This window comes from Lutra lutra, chromosome 10 (genome assembly GCF_902655055.1).
Source record: "Lutra lutra chromosome 10, mLutLut1.2, whole genome shotgun sequence".
Taxonomy (NCBI): domain Eukaryota; kingdom Metazoa; phylum Chordata; class Mammalia; order Carnivora; family Mustelidae; genus Lutra; species Lutra lutra.
In genome coordinates, this window is record NC_062287.1 from 14261418 (window position 1) to 14286389 (window position 24972).

The window sequence follows — 24972 nt, forward strand, 5'->3', positions numbered from 1 at the left end:
CTGCTACTCTCCTCCAACTGCCTTCCTCACTCCATAGCACACAGAGCCCCGGCCCTGCCACCTGGAAACCAGGAGAGTAAACCATTGTACTTTATCCAGCCAGTGCTGTCAGTGAGGCAACCTTCTGCAGCTGTCCCCTGTCCCTTACTAAATATGGTCATGTCCCTGTCCCCCCTACTCCTGAAGAAATCAGAGTCCAAGACCACCCCTACCCCGATTCTACCCATTGATTCATAACCTCCCTTTCCACACCATTTCATAGCTGCCTACAAAATCCCTCTGCATTGCCTCTCCTAGGAAGCCCACCTTGATGATTTATTCAATAATCACGAAGCACTGTTTTGATGAACAGACCACAACCCCAGGCCCTTGGTCGGGGAGACAGAGGAGCTGAGATATTACTACAGTGGTTATTATAGGGCAACAGGTGCTTTAAGAGGTGAGTGTAGGGGCTCTGGGAGCACAGGGGGCTGCACAGACCCCAGATTTGAGGGTGGTGTCACAGAAGTGTTCCTGGATGAGGGGACATGTGTACTGAGTTGCAAAGGATGCCTGGGTAGTCAGGTGCTGTGGACAGGAGGTGCTCAAGGAAGAAGGGTCTCTGGGCTAAAGGCAAGAGAGGCAGCACTAAAGGTTCTGTGTGGTCAGAGACTGAGTGTCAAGTGGTGGCCAAGGGCAGGTCACCTTGCTGTTTATCAAGGAGACTGTGATCACACTGGCTGCTCAGGAGGGTCACTGCAGCCACAGCGTGGGAACACTCTGGTAAGGAGCAAGGCTGGCTAAGGAGACCCTCAGGAGCCAGAGGGGCCATCCTGAAGACAGACGTGGGGAGCCCAATGATCGGGTAGGGGTGCTGGGGAGGCAGCACAGTCCAGAGATCAGCTCCATGTGTTTAGTTAGTTAGGGGGGAACCTGCTGACTCCTAGAATGCTGACATGGCTAAGAGGGTGAATGGCTGTGCCACTGAGCTAAAGGAGGTCACAGGAGAAGGCAACTTCATTTTGCCCTATTGGATTCCAGGTACCTTAGGACCCTCAAGAGGAGATGTCTCCCAGGCAACGGAAATATGGATTTATCACTTGGAGAGTTCTCTGGACTAGATAACTTCATTTGGGAGACTGCAGCCCCCAGGTGACAGGTGCAACCTTGGAAGTGGATGAAGTCCCCTGGGAGAGAATATAAGCAAGAGAAATAGAGGCCACAGTGGGAGCCCCAAGGACCACGAGATAGAGGGGGCAGAGAAATGCAACCAGGAGGCCGTGGCAATCGCAGTGGCAGAAAGGCTCCAGGGAGACAGGTGAACTCTGTGGAGAAGTCCCATGAGGCCACCACACATGTGGCAGTGGGTCACAACACCAAGGACACCGGGCCTCGGTGGGAGCAGTCCCCAAGGAAGGAAGGGAATGGCGAAGGACCACATGGGTGTCAGGGAACGCAGGAAGAGCACTGACCACGGATCAGGAAGCAGGGCGGGGGGAGACGACAGGTCAGTCGGGGGTCAGAGACAATGCCACTGCTGGGATCACAACCATGAGGTTGAAGGAGTTTTCCAGCATCCCAGGTGCAGGCGTGGGTAGCTGGAGGGATGGTGTTTGGCTGGCCAGGTGTGGCAGAAGAACAATGACAAGGGTGTTGGCAAAAGTGAGGTGTGCTGAGGGCACTGGCCCTGGGGACTGGGTGGGAGAAGATGGAGGGCAAAGCCAAGAAGGGGCTGCTGGATGGAGAGATACTGGCTGGTCTGGGAGCTGGATCTTTAGGACGCTGAGCAGCAGGCATGACAAAGGCCAGGCAGCAGGAAGCGGGGAGGACAGGAGAACACGGGTGGAGGAGGAAGAGCGGAGCTTGAGTTCTATAAGGCCAAGAGGACACCAAGCCACGGGCAACAGGGTAGGCAGCTGGGCTGGGGCCTGGGAGAAGGGTGGTCAAGAAACAGGAAGTTAAGATGTTGGTCAAGGAAGCATCTGTTCCTTTCATCCAGGCAGGGGGGCTGGACTTAGGGGACATGCCAGACTCTTCCTTGGAAGAGTGACAGCGTCAGCAGTGAGCAACACAATAGGAGGGCTCAAAGACGGTACTGCCCGAAGGCTCGAGTCCCAGAGGTGAGAGGGTTTTCTTTCACATGAACTTGGAGGTGGAGTGTTTAAGCAGTGACAGCAGTGAGCTGGAAGAACACTGCCCCTTCCTCTTCCCTCCTACCTCCTCGCACACAGGCGTTAGACTAACCAGCTTCTGCCGCGGATCGAAAGAAAACAAGGGTGCTCAGGTTTAGGTTTTGGAAAGGAAGGGGACCTTTTGGACTCATGTTGAGAACCTAGAGGAGATCCTTCTTCCAGAATGGGAGCCCTGGAGAGGAGGAGAAGGGAATGAGAAGCTCAGAGCTGAATGGAGAGAAGAGAGCAGGAGTCGGCCCGCATCTAGCATGTCAACCCAGATGATTAGGACCGGAGGACGGGGTTGAACTACCCAGCGCTCTCCCTTCAGAACACACTGAGGCCCCTGGAGACAGAGGCCTGGGAATGCCAGCCAGACAGCACACCCTTCCCGTGGGTTTCCAAACCAGATGTAGGTAAGCTATTACAGCACCCACCTCCCTAAGAAATCCCAGGCCCGGGGCACAGGACCAGCCAGCTTGCAGGGCCCCCATGCCTAGAGCCACAAAAAAGCAGCAGACAAAGCATCTGGGGCCGCCCAGACCCCTCCAGGAAGAGCAGTAGCTGCCCAGCTGGCTTGCCCATTCAAGGGAGCTGACTCCCAACCACTCCCCAACAACCTCCAAGGTGCATAGAATCTTGACTCTCTCCACCCTATTCCTCCCCACCCAGCCTCACGCACGCACACACATGCTCACACGTGCACATACACATATGCACATATATGCACATACACACATACACTCTATGATCTGCTTGGCACCAACCTCTTCCCTACCTCCTTCCCTCCCAGCAGTCTGAGGGGACGCTATCACTAGAATGATGAATGATAACAAGAGGAAAGCACACTGAGCACTCGCCACGGCCATGCACAGGGCTGAGGCCTCCCACCTGACTTACAGGGACTCCCAGCATGGACACCTGAAGCCCCTCTGTCTGAAAGGCAAGGCCTACGCAAGCAGGAACCCGCTCCTGTGGAAGCCACATGCACAACAGTCCACTGGAAGGGGCCAACCTGCTGGACAGGAGTCAAATGAGAATCAGGCCCGAAGTCACTCCAATTTTCCTTTGTCCAGCCATCTCTTGTAAGGTCTGCTTCGTGGTGCAATTTTTGTGAATTAAACATGAATGCTTTAAAAATAAATAACTACGATTCTATCTTCAGTTGATCCAAGCCTATGATCTGACAGCTGGCCACAAGAGTAATGTCATCACAGGCAGGGGATTCAACACCAGAGACCCTAGGACCTAGCTGGGAGCTGGTTCTCCCTAATTAGAACTTTTGTAATTATTTTTTAAAAAATAACGTAAGGCACCAATGCCCTGGCGCCAGGCACCCTACTCCAGGGGCTGTGCTGCTGGAGGCCAGGAAAGCGGGGCCCCAGAAGCAGAGGGGCCACCATCCCGGGCTCACTTCAGCTGCTGGGTCCCTTTCAGGGCTTCCTGCAGCCCCGGGGTGGTCTGCTGTCCCCCTTTCCAACGTCTGTCCTCCTTTCCACTCAGCTCTCTCTCCTCCTCGCCCAATCTCAGGTTCGGCATTCACCCCAAGCCCAGACCTGCCAGGAAGGGGCTGGGCAGGAAAGGGACCCAGGGAGGGGACAACACAGACCTGGGCAGCTGTGGGGGTCTGGCCCATGGAGAAATGATGGACCTTGGGATGGGGCGCCCAACAGGTAGGTGAGAAGCACGTGTCAGGGATCAGGGTGGCCTTGGAAGCAGGGTCCTAGAAGCAGGGCTTAGAATAGGGACCAAACCAGAGATCCACTTGCAAGAATGTGAGAAAACTCAGACCTTGAGAAACTGAGGTGCAGGTGCATCTACTAAAGTGAGTTGGGGAGCTGAGAGTGGGCGGGGCTGGGTCTGCTGCAGAGTCAAGGGCAAGAGCTCTGAGTATGTCCCCCCTCCAGGTGAGATGGCTCTGAGGTCTGACCAGAGCCCAGCCTTGGGAACTTGGGACAGAAATGGGGTGGGAGGCAGCCTTCTGCAGAGGGGCCAGGCAGTGGTTTCAGAGTATCTACCCTACTTCCCTGTCTGTCGAGCATAGTACTAGGCTTCTGAGGGTTCGCCCATAACTCTAGGGAAGCAGGAGAGGCCAAAATAGGGCAAGTTACAAATTGAACAGACATGTCACCAGAGCCCCCGGCCTAGCTGGGGTGAGGCTGTTCTCAGGCGGGGGGGGGGGGGGGGGGGGGGGGGGGGGGGGGGGGGGGGGGGGGGGGGGGGGGGGGGGGGGGGGGCGGGACTCCTCCCACCAGGCTCCAACCTTATCTGCAGAAGCTGGGTCCTCCCAGCACGGGGCCCTCAGGCCTGTTTGGGTCTTGGCTCAGGAACTTACCAGGGGGTCACCTCCCTCCTTTGGGGCAATGACCAGCCTTATTTGACCTACCTCATGGACTGCTTTAAAGGATTCAAGCAGAAAACCTATGGAAGAATTTTGCCCACTGCAAAACACTGCACAAATGTTTGCTGCCATTGATAAAAATACAAAAAAAATAGGTCTTGGGAGCTCCACTGCCAAGAAAGGCAACATGACAGGCCTCTGGATGCACTGGGGTCCATGAGGACCCCCCAGTCTCAGCAGGCTTTCTAGATGTAGCTCTGTATCTCCATTCCTTCGCTGCTTTGCCTGGAAGAGCAGTCTGGGTTCCCCCACTTGCTCTGGGCCCAGATGAAACCTTGGAGTGCTGTGGGGAGCTCCCAGGTTGGGTGAGGTGCTCAACCACTGCTAGATAAAAGGATCAGTGCCCCGCCCCCCACTCCCTATAGGGCAGGGAGCCTGGAAGGAGAATCCTTGCCATGTGCAGCAAGCTAAGAACCTGCAGGCCCAGAAGGAGAATGTGATTAGCATATTATCTCTGTACCTCGAGCCTGGGAGCCTGGGGAGTGGTGGAGGCTCCCCCACCCCTGCCGACACATGAGCACACCCACCTGTGTAGGATGAGGAGGAGGGGTGATGACAGCCCTCACAGGCCACCAAGGCCACCCCCCAATTCGGTGCCTCTACCCGGTGGGGAGTCTGCCTGGAGTCTCCACCCAGAACCCAGACAACTCATCCCACGACCACCCTGGTGAGCAGGAGTGCAGGGGAGGCTGAGGCACTCCTCCAGCAACAGGAGTCCCAGGCCCTTTCTGTGCTCTGAGTGTGAACGCCCTCTCCCACCTCCCCCACATCCCTCTTGCAATGAACCCTGGGTGCCAATGACAACCCTGGGAAATACGAAAATAAGATCTGTTGGCTCTAGAAGGCATGAGTCAGAGTTCGGCTGCAACCAATGCCATCACCAGCTTCCCTCCCCTGGCCACCGATGGAGGCTAGACAGGGAGCAGGTGGGCTGAGAAGGATTCGTGGTAGAAACCCAGAGCTGGCTCTCTCACTCCACTTCCCAGCTTAGGATCCTGTGTGCCCCTGCCTCCCAGGTGGGACCAAAGCAGCCACCACCAGCTGGCTAGAGCCTCTGTCTGCACAGCCAGAATCTATAGGGACCCCTCTTTTCTTTTTTTAAAGATTTCATTTATTTATTTGACAGAGAGAGAGACAGCGAGAGAGGGAATACAAACAGGGGGAGTGGGAGAGGGAGAAGCAGGCTTCCTGCCGAGCAGGGAGCCCGATGCAGACTCGATCCCAGGACCCTGGGATCATGACCCAAGCCGAAGGCAGACACTTAATGATTGACCCACCCAGGCACCCCAGGGACCCCTCTTTTCTTTACCCTCTAGCAATCCCCTTCTTCCCTATCTTCCTCTGGTTCCCTGCCAGCCCCAGGCCTCCTGGAATGCTGGTCCAATCTGTCTTCCAAACCTCTTTTCAGCCAGCCTTGAGGACAGACGCTGGCCCTCCCATCACTACCTCTTCTGCTTATCTGCCTTTGTTCTTCGCAGTCCTAGGCATATACTCATGCTGGCCCTTAATTTTCCCTTACTGATCCAAGATTAAGGGACAGAGTAAGCACCTCATACTGCAAAACCAGCCCTGTGTCCTGCTGTCACAAGGATCCTGGCTGCAGGTTTGGGCAACTCCCGTGGGGAGGACCCCAGGCCAGCAGAGCCTCCCAGAGAGGCCAATCTGGCTGAGTCACTGGTTCTAGCATCTGGCCCTAGCCATGCGTGTCCGGAGATGGGACTCCCTGCACCGGCTTCTTGGTCACAGATACACACTGCCCATGTTCAGTGGGGATGACTCAGGCTGCGCTGGGTCTGGGCTTGGAGCCCAGCAGCACCCCGCCCCCAGCTCCCTCAAGAAGAGAAGGGTGACAAGACCAGGCTTCTGGCCTCTGACAGCTTGCTGCAAACTCCAGATCTGGGACTGTCTTCCCATCTATGAAGCGGAGGAAAGAATGCCCACCTCCCAAGACTGATGGCAGCATCAGATGACACATTCACATAAAGCATTTAGCAGAGTCTGGTAAGTGCTCACTCTGTAAGTGGCATTTCTTGCTATTATTATGCCAACATATTGATTTTTTTAATAGTAAATTATCCCAGGGATCAGCGTGGCAAGGGCCTACCCCAGGTTGTCTTCTATCTGGCATCAGTATCCCATGGAAGCCAAATCAGTGACTAGGTACCAAATGAACACGCAATCCGATCAAGGGAAGTGGAAGGGTGGGAGGGACAATGTCTCCTACGGTCCAAGAGGGCCCCACGAACCGCATGAGACCTCCACTAGGATACCTCTCCACAAGACACCTGCTGGCACCCTGCCCCCTCCGCCCCAGGCCCTGGCCTCTGACCTGGGCTTGTCTGGATCTAGGCAGCTTGCCTCCTTCCCTCCACATCCGGAATCCCCCTTTTGAGGAAGCTTTCTCTGCCCAGATGCATGAGTGTCACTGACTAAGCCAGAGTCAGGCCCCTATTCTCTGGGCCTCTGGAATGCTATTTCTCTCCCTATTATGAGTTAACCTCAGAAAACCAACTCTAACTACGCAAAGGTTTCCCGCGCCTGCAGCCCACGGCCTGGCTGCCGGTGTGCAAGTGTGCCACTCACCACGCACAGAGTCTGACAGTGATAAAGCTCTTCTTCCCCACCCACCACCTCGGTCTTGGTTTAGGACGGCCCAGACCTCCCCCCTGAATTGTAAGGTCCTGTGTAACCACCCATCCCGTGGGCTTTCAATTCTGTTCCGTCACAACAAAAAGCAAATCAAGAGAAGAAGCCAGAGCTACAACATCAAGGCAGGCACACCCTCAGTTCAGGGGGGCCTGGACCACTGGTCAGCCTGGCTCCTCTCCAGACCCTGCTTGAGGGCCCCCTGCCCCCAGCAGCAGCAAAGCTGACTCTGCCTCTAACCTTTTTCTGCAGCCCAGCTGGGTGTCAGGCAGGAAGTTTGCTGGGGCTCTGGTGCAGCCCAGCTCCAGCCCCTTCGACTGCAATCAGGAAATGGGGCAGATGGGTGGGGAAGAAGGAAGGTGAGGGAATGCTTCCTCCAAGCAGGTCTCACGCCCCTGACCCCCTCTGCCTCCCCCACATCCCTGAGCTTCTGCCTCCTCATGCCCACTCTCTGTTTTCCTGTTGTGGGTCTCAATTCTACTCTTCTGTTTCTTCCAGAGGGTGATTCTCTAGATAACCTCGCTTCTCTCCTATTTTCTGTCTCTCCTCTCTCTCAGCATCATTTTTCTGTCTTTATTTCTAAACCTACTCCATTCTCTTAAGTCTTTTTTTTTTTTTTTGGGTCCATCTCTACCTCTCTTCTTTTTCCTTAAAGAAAAATACTAAAATGGGAGAAGATAGCCACTAGCCTCCAATTAGCATCACATGCCCGGTCCCCTCAACCGCCGTGCACACAGAGCCCAGTATCCCGCCAGAGGGGGACGCTGGTGGTTCCAGGTGCCACCTTCAGAGGCACCACTGAATAACAACTGCTTGCCTTCTCCACATCAAGCCCCAAATGGACTCTGAGAGAAACACATCCTGACCTGGGGCAGAGTGGGAATTTCAACTCAGAAATGACCAGACCAGGATAGAATGAACTATTTTTGTGCTCGAGCATGGCCCCCCATGGAGCCTTGGTGATCCAACACCCGTCCCTGCCTTGGCATCTGCACAGCACCCACACCCCATCCCGCCCCACCCTGTGCCACCCCTGCCCTCCGCTTGCTTATCTTAGTACCCAAAGATGAGAACAAGAACACACCCGGCCTCATCAGACTTTCCCAATGACTTTGGCCTGAACTCCTGTGAGTAAGGAGCCTGATCACAACCCAAGATGGCTCAGAGGAGGAAGAAAACAAGGGGTACCCACATTTTGGGTGGTTCCCAGAAGTGCAATATGGGGAGTGGTCTGGATCTGATCCCTGGGAAGGCAACAAGACTGGAGGGAAGACACCACTGATGCTTTTAGTAACTCATTTCATTTCCTTGGAGCACTCGCTCACTGGGGCCGCACCTGGGGAAGGGACATCTGCAGCCCAAGACCTCCAGAAGCCCGATCTGGTAGGATGACTCTACCCAAGGCTCTCACTGGCAACTCTGACTCAACCTGCTCAAATTCAGACTCATCTCCTTCCCCAAACCCACCTGTTGCTTCCATCCCATCACCACCATGGTAAATGCCAGCCCTATCTGCTCAGCCACTCAGAGAATGGAGACTCACCTTGGATCCTCCCCCTGCCTTGTTTTCCAAATGTATTAGTCCCTTGAGTCTAATTCATATGTAAAATTGCTCTTTCCTCTCCTATCCCCTAACCTGGGTTCAGGACCTCATCCCCCCCTCACCCGGACTTCTGCAGAAGTCCTATTATTCTCTGTACCCCAGTCTCTCACTCCACGACTGCCAGGGAGGAGCCTCTGAAATTATTAGAGCATAATCCTCCCGCTTAAAAACTTCCACTGGCTCCTGACTGCCTGCAGCGAGGATGTCCAAACCTCTTTCGTCACTGTCTGTAACCAAACAAATGTTGGTACCCATCCCTAACATATGTATTTTTATTTATGTGGATATTACGTTTCCTTGTACCACCATCGTTATATGGTAGGACACGGAAATACCTGGTATATGGTGTATCTGAAAAATAATAAACCTTTAGAGAAAGAATATTACTGATACCAGATTTGAATCTATGTTGTAAAACTACCTTGGTAATTTTGAATATTTCTGTTCAGCTTCCATTGACCACCATCGGATTGTTACCATTTTTAACTCAAGATGGAAAGATAATGAGGAGCCCTTTAGGAGTGGGGGGGAGCAACCACCTTGCCATGTTCTTGCTATCTGCTTGTGCTTGCTTTACCCACCCTCTCTCCAGCTCCCAAGTGTCTCTCCACTTGCTAAGACCTTACCCATTGCGTGAGGGTCAATCTAGTTAAAGCCAGAGAAGATCACTCATAAATCCCCTGCAGAAGCAGGTGTAAGTATGTTGCAATGCACGGAAACTGAATGACAATGTGAGGCACCCCTGACGGTTTCATGGAGCCCCTCGGACCCTCTGTGCCACAGGCAACACATGTGACACAGGGGCTAAGTGCAGGCACCAGGGTCAACACATACAGTAAACATTAGAGAAGCTCAAATTTTTAAGTTTAAAGACTACACATAAACAGAAGTCTGGGTATTTTTTTTTCCTCTCCCAGTGGATCCTCTTGCATAATCCCAGGGCTCAAGAACCCCAGCTTGGGAACTCCTAGTGTGTACATAGGGTCTGTGTCCAAACTCCTCATTCTGTGTGCAGATCCCACAAAAGAAGATGTCTTGTAAGTTTCTCCTATTCGAGGTCATGTATTATTTATGCTCCCAGGCCCAGTGCAAGGCTGGCATGGAGCAGGTGCTCAGTAAATATCTGTGGAATTAAGAGCTGGCTCCCCAAACACACTCAGCCTCCTCTCTGTGCTGTGAGGGTTCTTTTCCCTCTTAAGGCCCCTACTTCTCCACCTGAGCAAGTCCTGTTCATCCTCAAAAGCTCAGTGCAAATGTTACCTCCTCTGCGGAGGCTGCCCTGACCTCTGGCTCTGTTTGCTCTTTCAGTGCACACATACCAGGAGATCAGAGCGCGATGTCTGGGCCAGGGCACCCCCAACCCCCATGCCACCCCCCACCAAAGAGCTGCAGAGGCAAGGAAGACACTTCATCAATCTGTGTGTCCTCAGCACCCTGTACATGGTCAATAAGCATCTGATGAACCAGATACACAAAGCCAGGAATGAGGTCAAGGGATGGTCTGGGCTGGAGACTATCAGGCTCAAGAACTTTGGTTCAGGGTCACAGGCAGCGAGAGGATGAAGGCCATGTGAGATGGTATGAGGGGCACTCAGGACCATGTCTACATGTTGAAATTCATGAAGTGCTGCCCACTGATGGCCTTTCAGGCCAGATATGAAGTCTTCTTGGAGGAGGAGCAGGGCCTCAGGTATGGAAATGAGCCCCCAGCACACAACAGCACTGCCTTGGCATCCCGGCACCCCGACGGAGCCTGAGTAGCCCCAAGGAGCCAACCCGCCTCTCCCCAAGCATCACTCCGCAGCCAAAAGCACTCAGTCAAGCGAGAGGCACCAGCATTATCAATAAATGATCATCTATGGGATTTGGTAAGGCCTGGACACAGACAATCTAAAAGCATTCCCTCTTTCAATGGGGTCAACCCAATGAACTCATCTGTTAATGGCCTGCCATCAACACCACCACCTACAGAGAACCTCAGCCACCCCCAAGCTTTCCCTCAGTGGGTCCTTTGGGTTCTGTATCTGCAGAACTCCAGCACTGCCCAGCAACCTGCACCTACTTGCGTGCCAGGTCAGTCTGCCTAGTACAGGCTGTGGGGTGATGGACCACTTAGCTCTGTTCCCACAGCCATCGTGGGAACAGAGAGAGACTGAGTCCACAAGGCTATTAGGACAGCAGCAGTTACTGCGCGCAGGCAGGGAGCACCAGACAAAACAGAGTGGGAAGTCAGAGACAACATTCCTCTTCCTTTTCTTCATCCTCCCCAGCCCTGTGGACCACACATCGATTAAGGCTTTTTCCATCCTTCCCCTGAACTACTGCCTCTTCCCTGCCTCGGTCCTCTCCCCTGCACTGCTGCCGGAATTGTCTTGCTCTGTGGCAGGAGCCGTGTTTTAAGCTACATTTACCCACCCAATGCTGAAGCACCGTCTGCACGGCAGACACTGCCCTGGGGCTGCAGACAGAAAGAAAAGCGTGGTGCCTCCCAGAAAGCCTGGCACAGGTCCATACGTACTTCTGGCTGTTTTCACTAAAAAGTCACTAAGCTGGGACTCAAACTGAACCATCAGTCTTTCTAGTTCACCACCCATCTCCTCCGACCTACTTCCCTCCCAGCCCACCCTGGCACAAAGACTGGTAGCAAGAAGTCCCAGCAAAAAAAGACTGTCCAGGGACAGTGAAAGAAACAGTGACCAGGCAAACATGATGACTCAAACATCTTCCAACCATCTGACTCACAGCTCTGGTGGAGAAAATGCCACTTCCCTCCTCATATTTCTCTGTAGGTGGCAGCCTGAGCAAGATCAGATCCTCAACCAAGAGGGCATCCTCACACAAAAGGAGAAAAACCCAGCACCTCCATCCCCATGAGACACAAGCCCAGGGCACCAGGTTTCCATCCAGCCTTCCATCCTTGGGCAGTGTTGTTTTGGCCTGAATGGAAGGCCAAGAGCAAGATCCAGCAATGACCTCACACATCCAGCTGGAGACCACCAGTCCCAGGCTGTGAGAAAAAAGCCTGTTCCCAATACAAGATGGCCACACCGCCTCCTACCTTCCCTCCCAGACACTATCACACCACACTATAGAACAGGGCACAGCTGGTATAGCTGAGGTGGTACAAGGGACTCCGAAAAAAAGCCAGAGCCAAAAAGGAGTTAACAAGGGGGTTTGGCACAATAAATATAATCGAGGTCAAGGGTCAAAACTCCATCTATGCAGGCCATGAGCTGCCAGGATTTAACCGCTCTGTGTGTCTAACCATCAAGGAGGAGGAAGGAGAGGGCAACTCCAGAGGAAAGAAAAAGAACACAGAGAAGAGAAAGACAAACCTGGAGAACTATCACTACATTCATGTCCTGGGGCTACAGTGACAAAGGCCCACAAACTAGGCAGCTTAGACAGCGGAGACCTATTGTCCCACAGTTCTGGAGGTCTGAAATCAGGGTGCTGGCAGGGTCAGACTCACTCTGAAGCCTCCAGGGAAGGATTCTGCCTTGCCTCGCCCATTTTCTGGTTGCTCCAGGGGTTCTTTGGCTTTGCAGCTGCCCCTTGCCTCTGCCCCTCGTCTTTGCGTGGTTCCCCCACCTGTGGCTTCCATCGTCCCTCCTCTGTGTCTCTCTCTGGCTCTTCTCACCAGTCCTGTTGGACAAAGGGCCCACCCTACTCCAACATGACCTAATCTTAACCAATTACAGCTCCAAAGACCTTACTTCCAAATAAAATCACGGCCTGAGGATTCAGGTGAGAATGAAATCCTAGAGGAGGCTGTTCCACCTGGTGGAGACATCTACCACCCAGCAGAAAGCTGTCTGGCCCTGCTGTCAAAAGAGGGTAGAAGAAAGTACCATGTGAACAGGTTGGGGACTGGTCACTTCCAGGTGGACAACTCAGTAGCTGTAGGACGCTGAACAAGTCAGTCAGCCTCTCTGAACCTTCATTCTTGGGTCAACTGCACAAGGTCATTTTGAAGGTCACATAAGACAAAGTACTGTTATGTAAAGCTCTGTACGGAGACACGGGTGATGTTTCCTCACCAATTCACGCATGTTCTCCCTCAACAGTGCCAGAAAAGACACTGATAACCCTCGCTGCCTCCTTGCTGGACCCACAGATTCTGTGACAATGCCCTCTGAACCTCTGAGGCCTATCGCTCTAGTTACCTGTGAGCTCCCTGGGGGAATGGGGAGCTGTCCTGATCACATCAACAAACACCTGCCAGCATACCTTTGCAGAAAGTCAAAGTTGGATCATTTTGTGATTTACAACTTCTGGATGGCCCCCTGAAGTAGCTGGACCAGAGGAAACCGGGGGCGGGGGCGGGGGTTGTCCTGTTAAGCCTCTGGCTCACCTTCTCCACTGGTTCAGGCCCCTGATTGCACCAGGAACTTGCTTTTGTCTCTTTAGGGATCAGTGTGTAATTCCATCCCTGGAAAGGGGGTAAAAGTAGAGTGCCAGAGGGGCGCCTGGGTGGCTCAGTGGTTAAAGCCTCTGCCTTCGGCTCAGGTCATGATCTCAGGGTCCTGGGATGGAGTCCCGCATCGGGCTCTCTGCTCAGCGGGGAGCCTGCCTCCTCCTCCTGTCTCTCTCTGCCTGCCTCTCTGCCTACTTGTGATCTCTCTGTCAAATAAAAAAAAAAAAAAAAAAAAGTAGAGTGCCAGAAATGAGATGTGGGAGCTGGACCTCTCCTGTAATGGTCGTGAGATGCAGAACGAGGCAACAGAATGAGCCCAGCACATGGTGAACAAAACTCAGTGCAGCTCTAAGAACCTAGAAGGAGCTCAGGTGCAGGACAGTGCAGCCCTGCCCATGGCAGGTGGAGGGACAACATCTGGGCCCTCAAAATTGTCCCAAGTCCCCATCTGCAAGCAGCAACTGGCCCCTTACCTTGACAGGGCTCTGGGGAAGGTCAGAACCTCCCCCCATGTTCCTCCGCCATGCTCCCAGCCATAGGGGCAGACGGTGCAGCTCTTTTATCCTGCAGGTAACTGAGACCCAAAAAGGTAAGGGTCCTGCCCTCCCGCACACGACTGCCAGAAGATGGGGCTGGAAGGGGAATTACAAACACGGTGGCGACGAAGCATTAAAGAATGAATGACATGTGCAGAACATGTGGCACACAGTAATCCAAAAACACATTCTGAAGGTAGTGATTCATTTAACTATAACTGAAATAATTCTCATGTTCACCTTCCTGGAGTATTTCCGTGGCACTTACCACGTACCACATACCAGTAAGCACTCTCCAAATGTTAAGTCACTCGATCCTCACAACAGCCCTAGAAGGTGGGTCTTTTTATTGTTGTCCATTTTACGGATGAGAAAAGCGAGGGAGAGAGAGGTGAATGAATGTGCCCAAGGTGACACAGCCGGCACGCGACAGAGCCCTTATAGTCCAGGTTAAAGCCATGCATGGTGATTACGCCATGTACAAGATATTGATCCTGAGAATAAAAATGTAGTAAAATGTTCATCTATACAATTTAATTTCTAGTCAGGTTCTTAAGAAAAAAAAATCATCCAAGTCCTATATGCTCATGGTCTCAGATCTATAGGACAGTTAGGATGAAATGCAATGTCTCCCATCCCCACTGCCCTCCCCATTTCTTTTAACCGCCCGATGCTCCGGGGTGGAGTACAGAGCATCTTCTAGAGAAAGACAGAAAGAAAGGCTGGACTCAGCAATAACCTGAAATTCATTCTTTGCCTAAGTTGAGGGGAGAAGGCCAAATGACAAGGTATTTTTCTGAGACCAATTTCAAATTACACGGGCAATGTGGAAATTGTCCCCAGGGCCCAGGCAGGCCCACACAGAGCTCTGGTGCTATGGGGGCCTGAGTGGCTTTTTGAGGCCTCTGGAGAGCTCTGCAGACCCTTTCCAGGCATGACGCACTACATCCCAGGAAGTAGAAAAGGCCCAGGTGTCCTAAGTTACACAAACCTAGGGCCCAGCACGCTCTGCGCCTCAGTTTCCCCCTCTGTAAATGGAGGTAACGGCAGCACCCACATCCTAGGGTGGCCTTGAGGTCTGAGGTAATGCATTTCTTTGCACAGGCACAAAAGCCTGCCATGCAGGAACCCATCCATGTGTCAGCAAGTTTTCACTTCTGTGGCCCTTTGAAGCAAATGTGACCCGTCCTTCTGTCAGATATGCCTGTCAGCCCTCACCCCCTGCTCCCAGCCTGAGTGGAATTCACCCCAGCAAGGGCCACAAAAGGAAAGTCAGCTCCCACCTGACAGAGATCCGCCAGAATCAGGCATTTTCAACATCCCCAGTCTCCCTCCAGTGCAGATAAGTGAAGCTTAAGTCCATGGCTTTGAGGCCTACACCATGTCTTGGGAGAAGGGTTGGTTAGCAGTGAAAATCCTCTGCAGAAAGTCAGCGAATCAACAGAGAGCTACACTTGCACACCTCACAGCAAGCCAAGGCGCCCCTTCTGTCCCCACAGATGCATGCCACATTCCCCACATGCCACATTCCAGAGCTGCTGGCTTGGGTGGTAGAGGCTGGTGCCAGCACGTGCCTGCCACCTGCATCCTTCTCCTTGGAACTTCCCAGAAGAGGCCCTAGCAGAAGAGTCTGTCACTGAAACTGAGCTCAAATGACTTGGGCTCAGAGCAAAGAACCAGAGGCTCTGCTGGCTGGAAGGAACTCCAAAGGTTCATCTATGGCAAGCTGTAGTCTAAATTCAGCTCATTCCAGAAATAACAGCCTCTACCCACTCCTGAGCGTGGGAAGAGATCTAGAACAGCATTTCTGAAACTTTGAGGTACATACGAATCACCCAGGGATGCTGTAATACAGATTCTGATTCAGATTCAATAGGTCGGTCAGGGCAAAGGTGGTACTAAGATTTTGCATTTCTAACAAGTTCAAGGCAATACATGGATGCTGGGAGCTCCACAGACACACCCTGAGCAGGAAGGATCTAGAAGGCTTGCTGGCCTCAGAAGCTCCTTCTTTCATAGGAGAAATGCAGTACGTGGGCAGACTGGGCTAAGACACAAGCTATTTATTTTTTCCAACCACAGTGACTTTTTTTTTTCCTGGACTTTATTTATTTATTTATTTATTTATTTATTTGAGAGCAAGAGAGAGCATGAATAGTTGGGAAGACCGAGGCAGAAGGAGAAGCAGATTCCCCATGGAGCAGGAAGCCCCAGGCAGGGCTCGACCCCAGGACCCTGAGATCAGGACCTGAGCCAAAGGCAAGCACTTAAGCAACTGAGCCACCCAGGCGTCCCACCACAGTGCCTTTAACACCACAGAAAATTAATTGTTAGGCGGAGGAGCAGATGGTTGTTGATATGAAGTCCAAGTGTGCAATCAAAACAACTGACAATTAATATACTCTCCTAAAAATGACATTTATATAAGGAAAAATATCCTGTCCTGGGGTGGAGGGGAATGAAGGAAGAAAGAAGGAAGGAAGGAAGGAAATAAAGTGGAGGGTAGTAAATGATGAAAAAGGATCTCTGGACCCCCAAGAGTCTTCTTTCCACCTCCACTGGGACACCTATGTAACTCAGCATGATTGACAGATGCATCGTAGCACCTCCCAGAGGTGTGTTCTCGGCCCATGTCTCTCATTTCTGAACCCAGCACAGAGCCGGCCCTCACAGGAGCTCCACAAATGTATTTTTGCAAAACAAATAAGGATAACGGTTCCATTCATGAAGCTTTTATTTTTAGGTGCCAGACGGAGACTATCTCATTTAAACCATGTAACAACCTCATGAGGTCAGTATTGTCATCATCTGCCCTTTACAGAGGAGGAACACAGAGATCAGGAGGATGGACTAAAACGGCCAGTCACCCAGTCAGTGGCTGGGATGAGGACACAGGACTCCAGGCTCCCAGAGCCTATGCTCCTGACCGAGGGAGAGCCCAGTTTTATGAGGCCTGATGCTTTTCAAGGGGCCCTTTTCCAGAAAAAGCATACCAAAAACCTGCTGCACAATTTCCAATAACCTATGCCCATGTGGACAAATCACTGGGACCTTTCTTTGCCTTAGACAGGCTATGCAAGGGAGGCAGAAGCCAGGGGTGGGTGGGCAGCGGAGAGAGATGACCCAGCTCAGGCTGCATTAGCTTCACGGCAAAACTGCCTCTGACCTTGACCCACGTGCTGGAAATGAGAGGGAAAGGAAGAGGAAGGAAGAGGAAGAGAGAGGAAGAGACCAGAGGAAAGCAAAAGGAAGGGAGAGGTGGCAGATGCCAGGATGGGACTCTAAAGAGACAGGTGGAAGAGAGAGAGAGTGGTCAGACAAGGGACAGGAGGAGGTTGAGTGGGGAGCTAAGGCTGCCTCTGGGTGAATGGGGGGGCACAGCAGTAGTTCCCGCCTGGCTCCTGGGAGGTGTGGGCCCTCTGTGCCTCCACCTGGAGTCCCACAGCCTCTTTCCAGGCACCGCAGCAGCCCCTGCCACTCCCCAGGCTCCGGGACCCACCTGGGAGCTGGGCCCCAGAGCTGAGTCAGAAGGGTGGAGGAATCGCCCCTCCAACATGGCCCGCCCAGCAGCACTGTTGTGGGGTGCTCATCACCTGAGCGCCAGTGAGCAGATTCAAACCTGTGGCACAGAGAAGAACAAAGGCTGGGGAAAGGCTAGTGCAGGGAGGCCCACTGGCCTCTCACTGTCTGACTAGGGGAGTCCTCCTTGAAAGGGAAGCACCTGCCTAGGTCTTTGCAGCCTGTCCCCCGAACTCACCTGTCCTGACATCAGAAGCACTGCACTCAGCCCCAGACTTCCAGCTCTAAAGCCCACTGCCCTAGACAGTGGGAGGGCTGCTGCCAGGCTGGCTCTAGAGAGCCTCCAGACCCGCCCTGGGGCTCTACTGCTCAGAGACAAATCCAAGGCCATGCCACACTGAGTAGCTGAGATGAGGCCAACCATCAGTTAAATCTGTCCCCCTTCTGCTCAGACACCACTACAGTCTGCCCTGAGCCATACTTCCCCAGACCACAGACATGGGGCTTCAGACACTTGGGCTGCATTCAGCCTGTTCACAGGAAGAACCAGATTCAAATCCCAGCTCTGCCAGAACCTCAGGATGACTTAGGAGCCAGCCACTTCATGTCCGTGAGCTCAGATTTCCTCACCTGTCCAATGGGAACAGAATGTTTCCTCACGTGGTTGCATCGGAATTAAAGAGACGCCTGGCACAGAGGGGCCAAGACACGCATCTGCCCCGGGCTGGTCTCCGGGAGGGTTTCAAAGCCAAGGAACTAAAGATCTGGATTGGTTCCGTATCTGACACAAACATACTGTGTGATCTTTGCCTCTCTGGAATTTCGTTTCCTCGCCCACAACATGGAGGACGGGGAGAAGACAGTGACTCGGGTGCCTTCCAGCTCTCTGGTTCTGTGCTTCAAGGTGTCACCTTGTATATCCCCTGGCCAGGAGGGCACCACCTTGTATATCCCCTGGCCAGGAGGGCACCTCGGGCCAAGATATCAAATCTGTAATCACCTAGAAGGATGGGCAAGAGACACTGGGAAGGGGTGCTGGTGGGAGCGCTGGGTATGAGCCCCACACTTGCCACCTATGCACCGGGGGGCCAGGGAAGTGCGCGTAGCTCATCTTTTCCTGTTGCTCCCACGTGGCAACAAACCAGTTCTGTGGAACACCCCAAATGCCTCCACCTTCCACAACCCCAGTCAGAAGCACCCACACACTGAGAAGTCCCATGACGAGGAGATAGAAAAAGGGAGCCTCCTGCTGTCTTGGGCTGGGTGGAAGTCATTCAGGCGGGAAGGCTGCTTTTGCAACATCTAAGGCGTGTCCCCTGTTCTGAGGCCAAAGGGCCATGAATGACTCCAGGTGTGTGCCAGCCCCTAGGACAGGTGTCAGGTTACAAGACGCATCATCATTCCAGTTTGGCAACTTCACCCGTGTGGTTGTTTTAATCAACTGGCCCCGCAGTCCCCAAATCACTCCTGGAATACAGCAGCGGAGGCGGCTAGGGTGCTAAGGGAAGACGGATGCCGGGCATGTGGGACCAAGGCCTCTTCTAGCCAGCGCTGCCCCAGGACCTCTGACCTGCTGGCCAGCCAGGGCCGGATCCAAGGAGGCCCACCTCCTGACGGGCCACCTACCTCAGTTCCAGCCCATAGAGAAATCTGGAAGATCACAGAGCCAGCATGGTGAGTGTGGGGGCCCTCTGGTCTGAATTCTGGGGGAGGGCAGGTATCCCATAAAGGGCCGTTCCAGCAGCCTGAGAATTTTGTAACACCTTCCCAGTTAAAAAAAAAGAGGTCATACCGCATCACCCCCACATTCCGGCCCTTACCTATCTCAGTACCCACCTGCCTGACCTCCTCCTCCTCCCTTGGCCAAAAGCCCCTGCCACAGCACCAAGGAAGCTGGGACCCAGAGACCAGGCCTCCCCCTCTGACTACCCTCCTAAATCCTGCCTGCTATTTCGTCCAAGGTCTCCTGATCTGTTGTCTGGAGGCTGGCACTATTTTGCCAAGGGCAAGGGGCTGTCATGACGACCCTCTGCCACCTCCTTGGGAAAACGAACTCCTTTTCTTCTTAAAGCAAACAATGGACAGCTGCCTCAAAGCAATCCAAGGTGTCTGTGGACACCCACTTGGTTTCCTTCTGGGCCGTGCCCTGTATCCTCCTCCTCTGAACACCTAGAGCTTCTTCACTGAGTTGGGACAAAGAGAATCAATCATATCCTTCGAGGACACCTGAGGACAGGGACGGGAAGAAATAAGGTCCGGGTCTGAGGTGCAACTTGGGGAATCTTCCTTCTCTGATTGCTGGCGAAGATGCTGCAGCTGCCAAAAGACCAACACAAAAATGACAGGGGAGGGAAGGAAAAGGAAGGGAAGCTTTCTGTCCAAGGGGAACAGAGGTGATGGGCTAAGTTCCCACACGCGGTGGTCTCCTGACTCCCTGCCTGAGCACTTCCCATGACACTCCCCTGAAAAGGTTGGCAAAACTCTAGCCCCAGTGCTGGGGTAGCTGAGGGTCAGGAAGGGGAAGGGCTTGCCTGCTACTCTGTAACTTAGCCAGGACCAAAGTGCCAGCTTTCCCCATCCCCATCCAAGGAAGCACCTAGAAGCCGAGCCTGTGTGCAGGGAAGGTCCATCTTGCTGGGCTCTCAGGAAAGAAGAGGAAGCAGTGCCTACCTGCCTTCCAGGCTGTGAGCCACTTGTTGGTGGCACCAAGGAGACCTGGGTGTCTCCTGAGGCAGTGACGCAGCAGGAGGCAGTTTCTGGGGCCGTTAACTAGAGCACAAACTACAGAATCAGAAGGTCAAATGGCCAGCTTCCTTATGAGCTCCCTTAAGAGACTTTGCTCTTCCTGAGACTTCATTTTCTTCCTCTGTAAAATGGAAATATTATCCATGCCAACCCTGTATACGCACATGGTTGGCAGAAAGACTGGGCTAACAATGTGAGAATAGCCCCATACAAATGCAAGGACATGGGACTCGAGAGGAATCCACTCCAGGAAAGGACCTGTGGGTGGCAAGGCCAACACAGAGCTTCACCAGCCAGGGAAGGAGGCAGGGCAGGTGGGCACACTGTGCAGGGGGCCAGGCCTGAGGCCCCCGAGGTAAGGCAGCGGCATGGCCCGGATCCCGGGTAGGACCAGGGAGCTTCTGGCCCCTGAGCTAGCCATTAAGCCACCTGTGCCTAATAACCCAGTCACTCCCTCTAATGAGGCTGGGACAAGCATAGCTCCCAGCACTGGGGAGCAGTGAAACAACTCATGCCCAGGCCCGGCCCTCCCTTCCCCTACCCCTCCCTGCCTCCTCTCACCCCTGCCAGCCCCTCCCTGGACAGACTCCAGTCCTGCACGGTCGCTACCTCATAGCAGCGGCTCTCTCTTGAGAACTGGGCATGACTGGGTGGGCCCACAGAAAACAGGAGCTGAGGAAGGCCCTGGGCAGAGGTCTGAGCCCAAGCTCTGTCCCCAAGGAGAATGCGTCCCTTGTGATCTCGGCTGCAGCTGAGCCCCAGAAGGAAGCCTCCCTATCCTGGTTTTGACTCCTTACTGCGCATGAGGCCCCAAACATACCAGAAGCCACCAGAGCAGAGTGTTAAACACCTGAGGTCAGTTCTGGCCCAGATGCTCCCAAGGAAGAAGGTCCTCCTTACCCTCTCCCCCTTTCCTTGCCAGCTGGTTCAGCCCAAGGGGGTTGCTAGGCTTGGCTGGGCTCAGGAACATGGCAGGTCAAGCAGGCCCACCTGTGGCAGTGGGGGGGGTCTGGGAGCATGGACAGGCCCACCTCAGACAGGCTGAGTCAGCAGCCCACTGGGCTTTGGAAAGACCCTAGAAGGCAAGATAGGCAAGGAAGGGCTAGGTCCCTGCCGGCTCCCCTTATCCCCTCACTATCTGGGCAAGGGGCTCGATGCTGTGACCCCCAAAGTAGCTCCATCCACCTAACCATTGAGTCAGCCCCTATAACTGGCCAGCCGCCAGGCAGGAAGAGGGGCAAAGGGGTACAATGCCTACTTTCTGCCCTGCAGCTCCCCAAAATCCAGAAGGAGGATAGCTCCTTCAGCAAAGGATGGTGAGAGAATGTGGCAAGTCTAATGCCGGGGAGGACTGCAAGATACCCCTAGAGCAGAGAAGGCAGGGAATTCTCTCAAGGGCAGTCAGGAAGCTATCCCAGAAGAAAGAAGACTTTGCACTGGACCTTGAAGTATGAGCAGGCTCTCTCTGGGCAGAGATGGCAGGAAGAGGGTATCCCAGGGAGAGGGAACAGCATGTGAACAGTAAGAGTGACAGTGTGGGGGACTGGGAGGCGCTGTGGCTAGAGCAGCGAGCACCAGTGGCAGAGAGGAACACAGCTGAGGGCTGGATCTCCCAGGGCAGTCACACAGGCCCTGACATCCAGGTTGGGTTCAGGGTCCCTGCCAAGCCACAGAGCTCAGTGGGCCCGGACAGTGCCCGAGGAAAGGTGCTCCAGTGGTTGCCGGAGTCTCACACTCCAGGTGGAACCATGTCCAGAAGTTGATACAGGCCACCCTTCCCTGCCAGACAGAGCAGCAAGCATCCAGCTCCATCCATTCATTCATCCCACAGCATGGGCCACGGGTGTCCTCTGTGCTGGCTCTAGCCTCACAAGGAAGAGAAAGCAGATGCGAGTCCTGCCCTCATGGAGTTCAGTGTCCAGAGGGGTGGAGGGCAGGAAGGGACAGTCACACAAACTCACAGTTAACTACTGACACATGTGGTGTGATGAAACACACCAGGAGCTGTGAGAGCTCGGGCAGGGACATGGCCTTGTCAGGGATCAGGGGAGCCTGGGCTGCACAGCAGCCCAGAGGGTGGGGAGAAGGGCCTGTTCTGGACAGAGTGAACAGCAGATGTGAATGTGGAAGTACATCCCCCAGACCCCCTTCCACCTCCCAGGGCCCTTCCCCTGCAGCCTTTGGAGAAAGCCCAGGCCCGGCTCCTGACAGGGGGTCATGTCTAGAACTCAGGTCTCCTCCATGCCCCTGGCCTTTCTCCCTCCAGCCTTCCTGGTGTATGGCTGTGAACCACCCTGCACTCCCTGGCACCCTATGGCAGCAACCACCCTGCACTCCCTGGCCTGGTTCTTTGACACAGCCTGAGAGCATCTGAGGAGCTGATTCCAAGGGCAGGGGCAGGGGTAGGGATGTAGTAAGAAGGAGATAGGGAAAGAGACAAAAACAGGACTCAGAAACCCTGGACAAACCTTCCAGCCTGGGAAGGCAGGAGACACATGCTCTCAGGCCTGAGAATCTGCATTTCAGATTTCCCATCAGTTCCCCCAGCCTTCCCTAATGATCAGATGAAAACAGCTACTCAGTAAAACCCCTCAAATTCCCACGCAACGGTTCCCCAAGACAGTGAACCCCACCCCACAACCTAAACTGCATTTATCTGCTACAGTTCTGTCTAAATCTGTTGCCGCCAGATGGTGAGCTCCTCAAGGACCAGGTCTTGTCCACCTGTTGGCCCTAAACCTAGCACAGGGCCTGGCACACAGCAGGCACAGGATAAATATTTGTGAGCAAACAACAAATAAATGATGAAAGACTGAATTCCCACAACCAGCTGATTTATCTGACACTGATAACAAAGTTAGCCAACTGGAAAAGATCCCAACTGGAAAAGATCCCAAATTCTAGCAGAGTTGTTACCAAGGTGGGGTGAGAAAGGGATAGGCCTGAGCCTGCCTGGAAGCCCCAGGGAGGGGAGAGAGAGAGAGAGAGACTGAGCAGAACCAATGTGGCAATCCCCCCGGTACGTGCTTCCCTCCACCTCCCAGCCTACAAGTCTGACAATCACAATTGCAGCAGAGAAATTGGTAAAAAGGGCTCAAAACCGCAACACCCCTCCCCTACCACTCCCTCCCAAAGCAGCTGCCAGTTTCCCGGCATAATCCACATGCAACCAGAAACTCTCCTAGGGTAGCAGGTGAATGGAACGCTTGAGGGAGAGGACAAGAGACAGGTGGCACGTGCCTAGCATATCAGCAGTCTCCCATCACGACATGTCCTGCACACCCGTCTGGCCAAGCCCACCATAGCTCCAGGCATTTCCTGTGATCTCAATTTCCTCCTTCATAATATACGTTCACTCATACAGCATGTGTTCCTTAAGCATAAACTGCGTGCTAGGCATTGGGAAGAGGCCTGAAGATTCAGAGAATACGCACAATCAGAGCTCTCAGTTCCATGTACTCCCAGATGGAACAGAGTTTCCCCCACCCCACGCAGGGCAGGCCACTTGCTGCCCCACGGATGTTCACACAGGGAGGGTAATGCAGCTGAGGTCCCCCCTCCTCACCTCCGTCCCTTTCCCACCCTGACACTGGGGCCTCCATTCCTATTTTGGATCCCCAGGGAGGCGGGCACAGCCAGGCTGTTGGGAGCATCTCTCTTGGTGGGTACGACTCCCCAGTGGTCTAAAGAGAATGACAACAGCAACATCTTGTCCCTACTGAATGCAGCAAATGCAGCATTTTGCTGCTTGAGAAGCACATTCACAACCAGAATCTCCCTGAATCTTATACCAACTCTTGGACACATCATATGCTCCTCATTCTACAGATGAGGAAATCCCACGGCGCAAGAGGTTGAAGACTTGAAAGGATCATTCTGCCAAGAGTCAAGACAGGAGCTCTAAGCTCAGACTTCAGAATCAAGTGCCCAGAGTTTCCATTATGCCCTCCTCCTCCACCAAGATGTGACCCCATAGACCTCAATTGGAAACTAGACCTTGAAACTGAACTTGCACTAGTAACTACAGAACCATCTCCCTACATAGAAGCTGATCTACTTTATAATATAAAGTGTGCGTTGAATGAAGACTGTACAGCTGACAGAGCCAAGTGGAGGAAAGAGGATGTCCTTTCTCCCAGGAGACTTCATCCCTCGCTAGCCTACCAAAGGTCACGAGGAGGAAGTGAACACACAGACAAGAAAAACCAGTGGGCAGAATTAACTTAGACTTCCTCAAGAAGACGAAGGAAGTTTCATACCCAGGGCTGCTTAGGGAAACAACCCAAGATGCCATGAGATCATTAAGGATAGAAAATTGATTTAGAAGGAGGAAATGATAACTAAATGAGGCCTAGGACTAGTCTCCTCTGTGGGAGGGGGCAACAGATGCTCCAGGCTAACAACAAATAAGCTCTTCCAAGTCACAGACCCTCAGGAAAGGACCTTAGAGGTCTTCTCAAAGTAGTCGGTATTTTCCCCAAAACTATTTTAGCCTCATAGCCCACTGACCACTGAAACTTAACATAGAACACCCATGTGGAAAAGAGCCTGGGACCCCCCCCCAACTCCTGTCCTGCTTCCATCCTCTTGTAGCAACCTCAAAGTCTCCACCAAGTCCCCTGGAATGCCAGAAGGGATGCCCCTTCTCTGGCTTTGTCCTGGTCTATCACGGACAGCTACACTGTCCAGTTCTACTCACACACCTTCTGTTGCTTAGATGATCTTCCCTTCCCGAGAGAGAGAGAGAGAGAAAGACAGACAGACAGACAAGTCTTTCTGTAATGTCCCCCACTGATCCTCAGCAACCCTTTGGCTGCATCCTTGAGATGTCCCTACCCATTTTAAAGGACCACATTTGTACTACGAAAGGTCTTTGCTTCTCTGACCTGCAGCCTCCTCCACTTGTTCATAGAGAGGTTGCGGAGGTCAGGTGACATCATCTCAGGACCCCTAAC

The 24972-nt window shown here is 53.4% G+C and overlaps 2 protein-coding genes across 4 annotated transcripts in view; one reads left to right on the plus strand and one right to left on the minus strand.

Moving 5' to 3' along the window:
- SMIM35 (small integral membrane protein 35) overlaps positions 1–24972 on the minus strand; it is a 65730-nt gene that overhangs the window by 37951 nt on the left and 2807 nt on the right. The window lies entirely within an intron of this gene.
- TMPRSS4 (transmembrane serine protease 4) overlaps positions 18759–24972 on the plus strand; it is a 33970-nt gene continuing 27756 nt past the window's right edge. For all 3 annotated transcript variants that reach the window (XM_047690957.1, XM_047690958.1, XM_047690959.1), the window contains exon 1: positions 18759–18946. In XM_047690957.1, the coding sequence (XP_047546913.1) occupies positions 18944–18946 (3 nt within the window). In that variant the 5' untranslated portion in view covers positions 18759–18943. The remainder of the gene's footprint in view (positions 18947–24972) is intronic.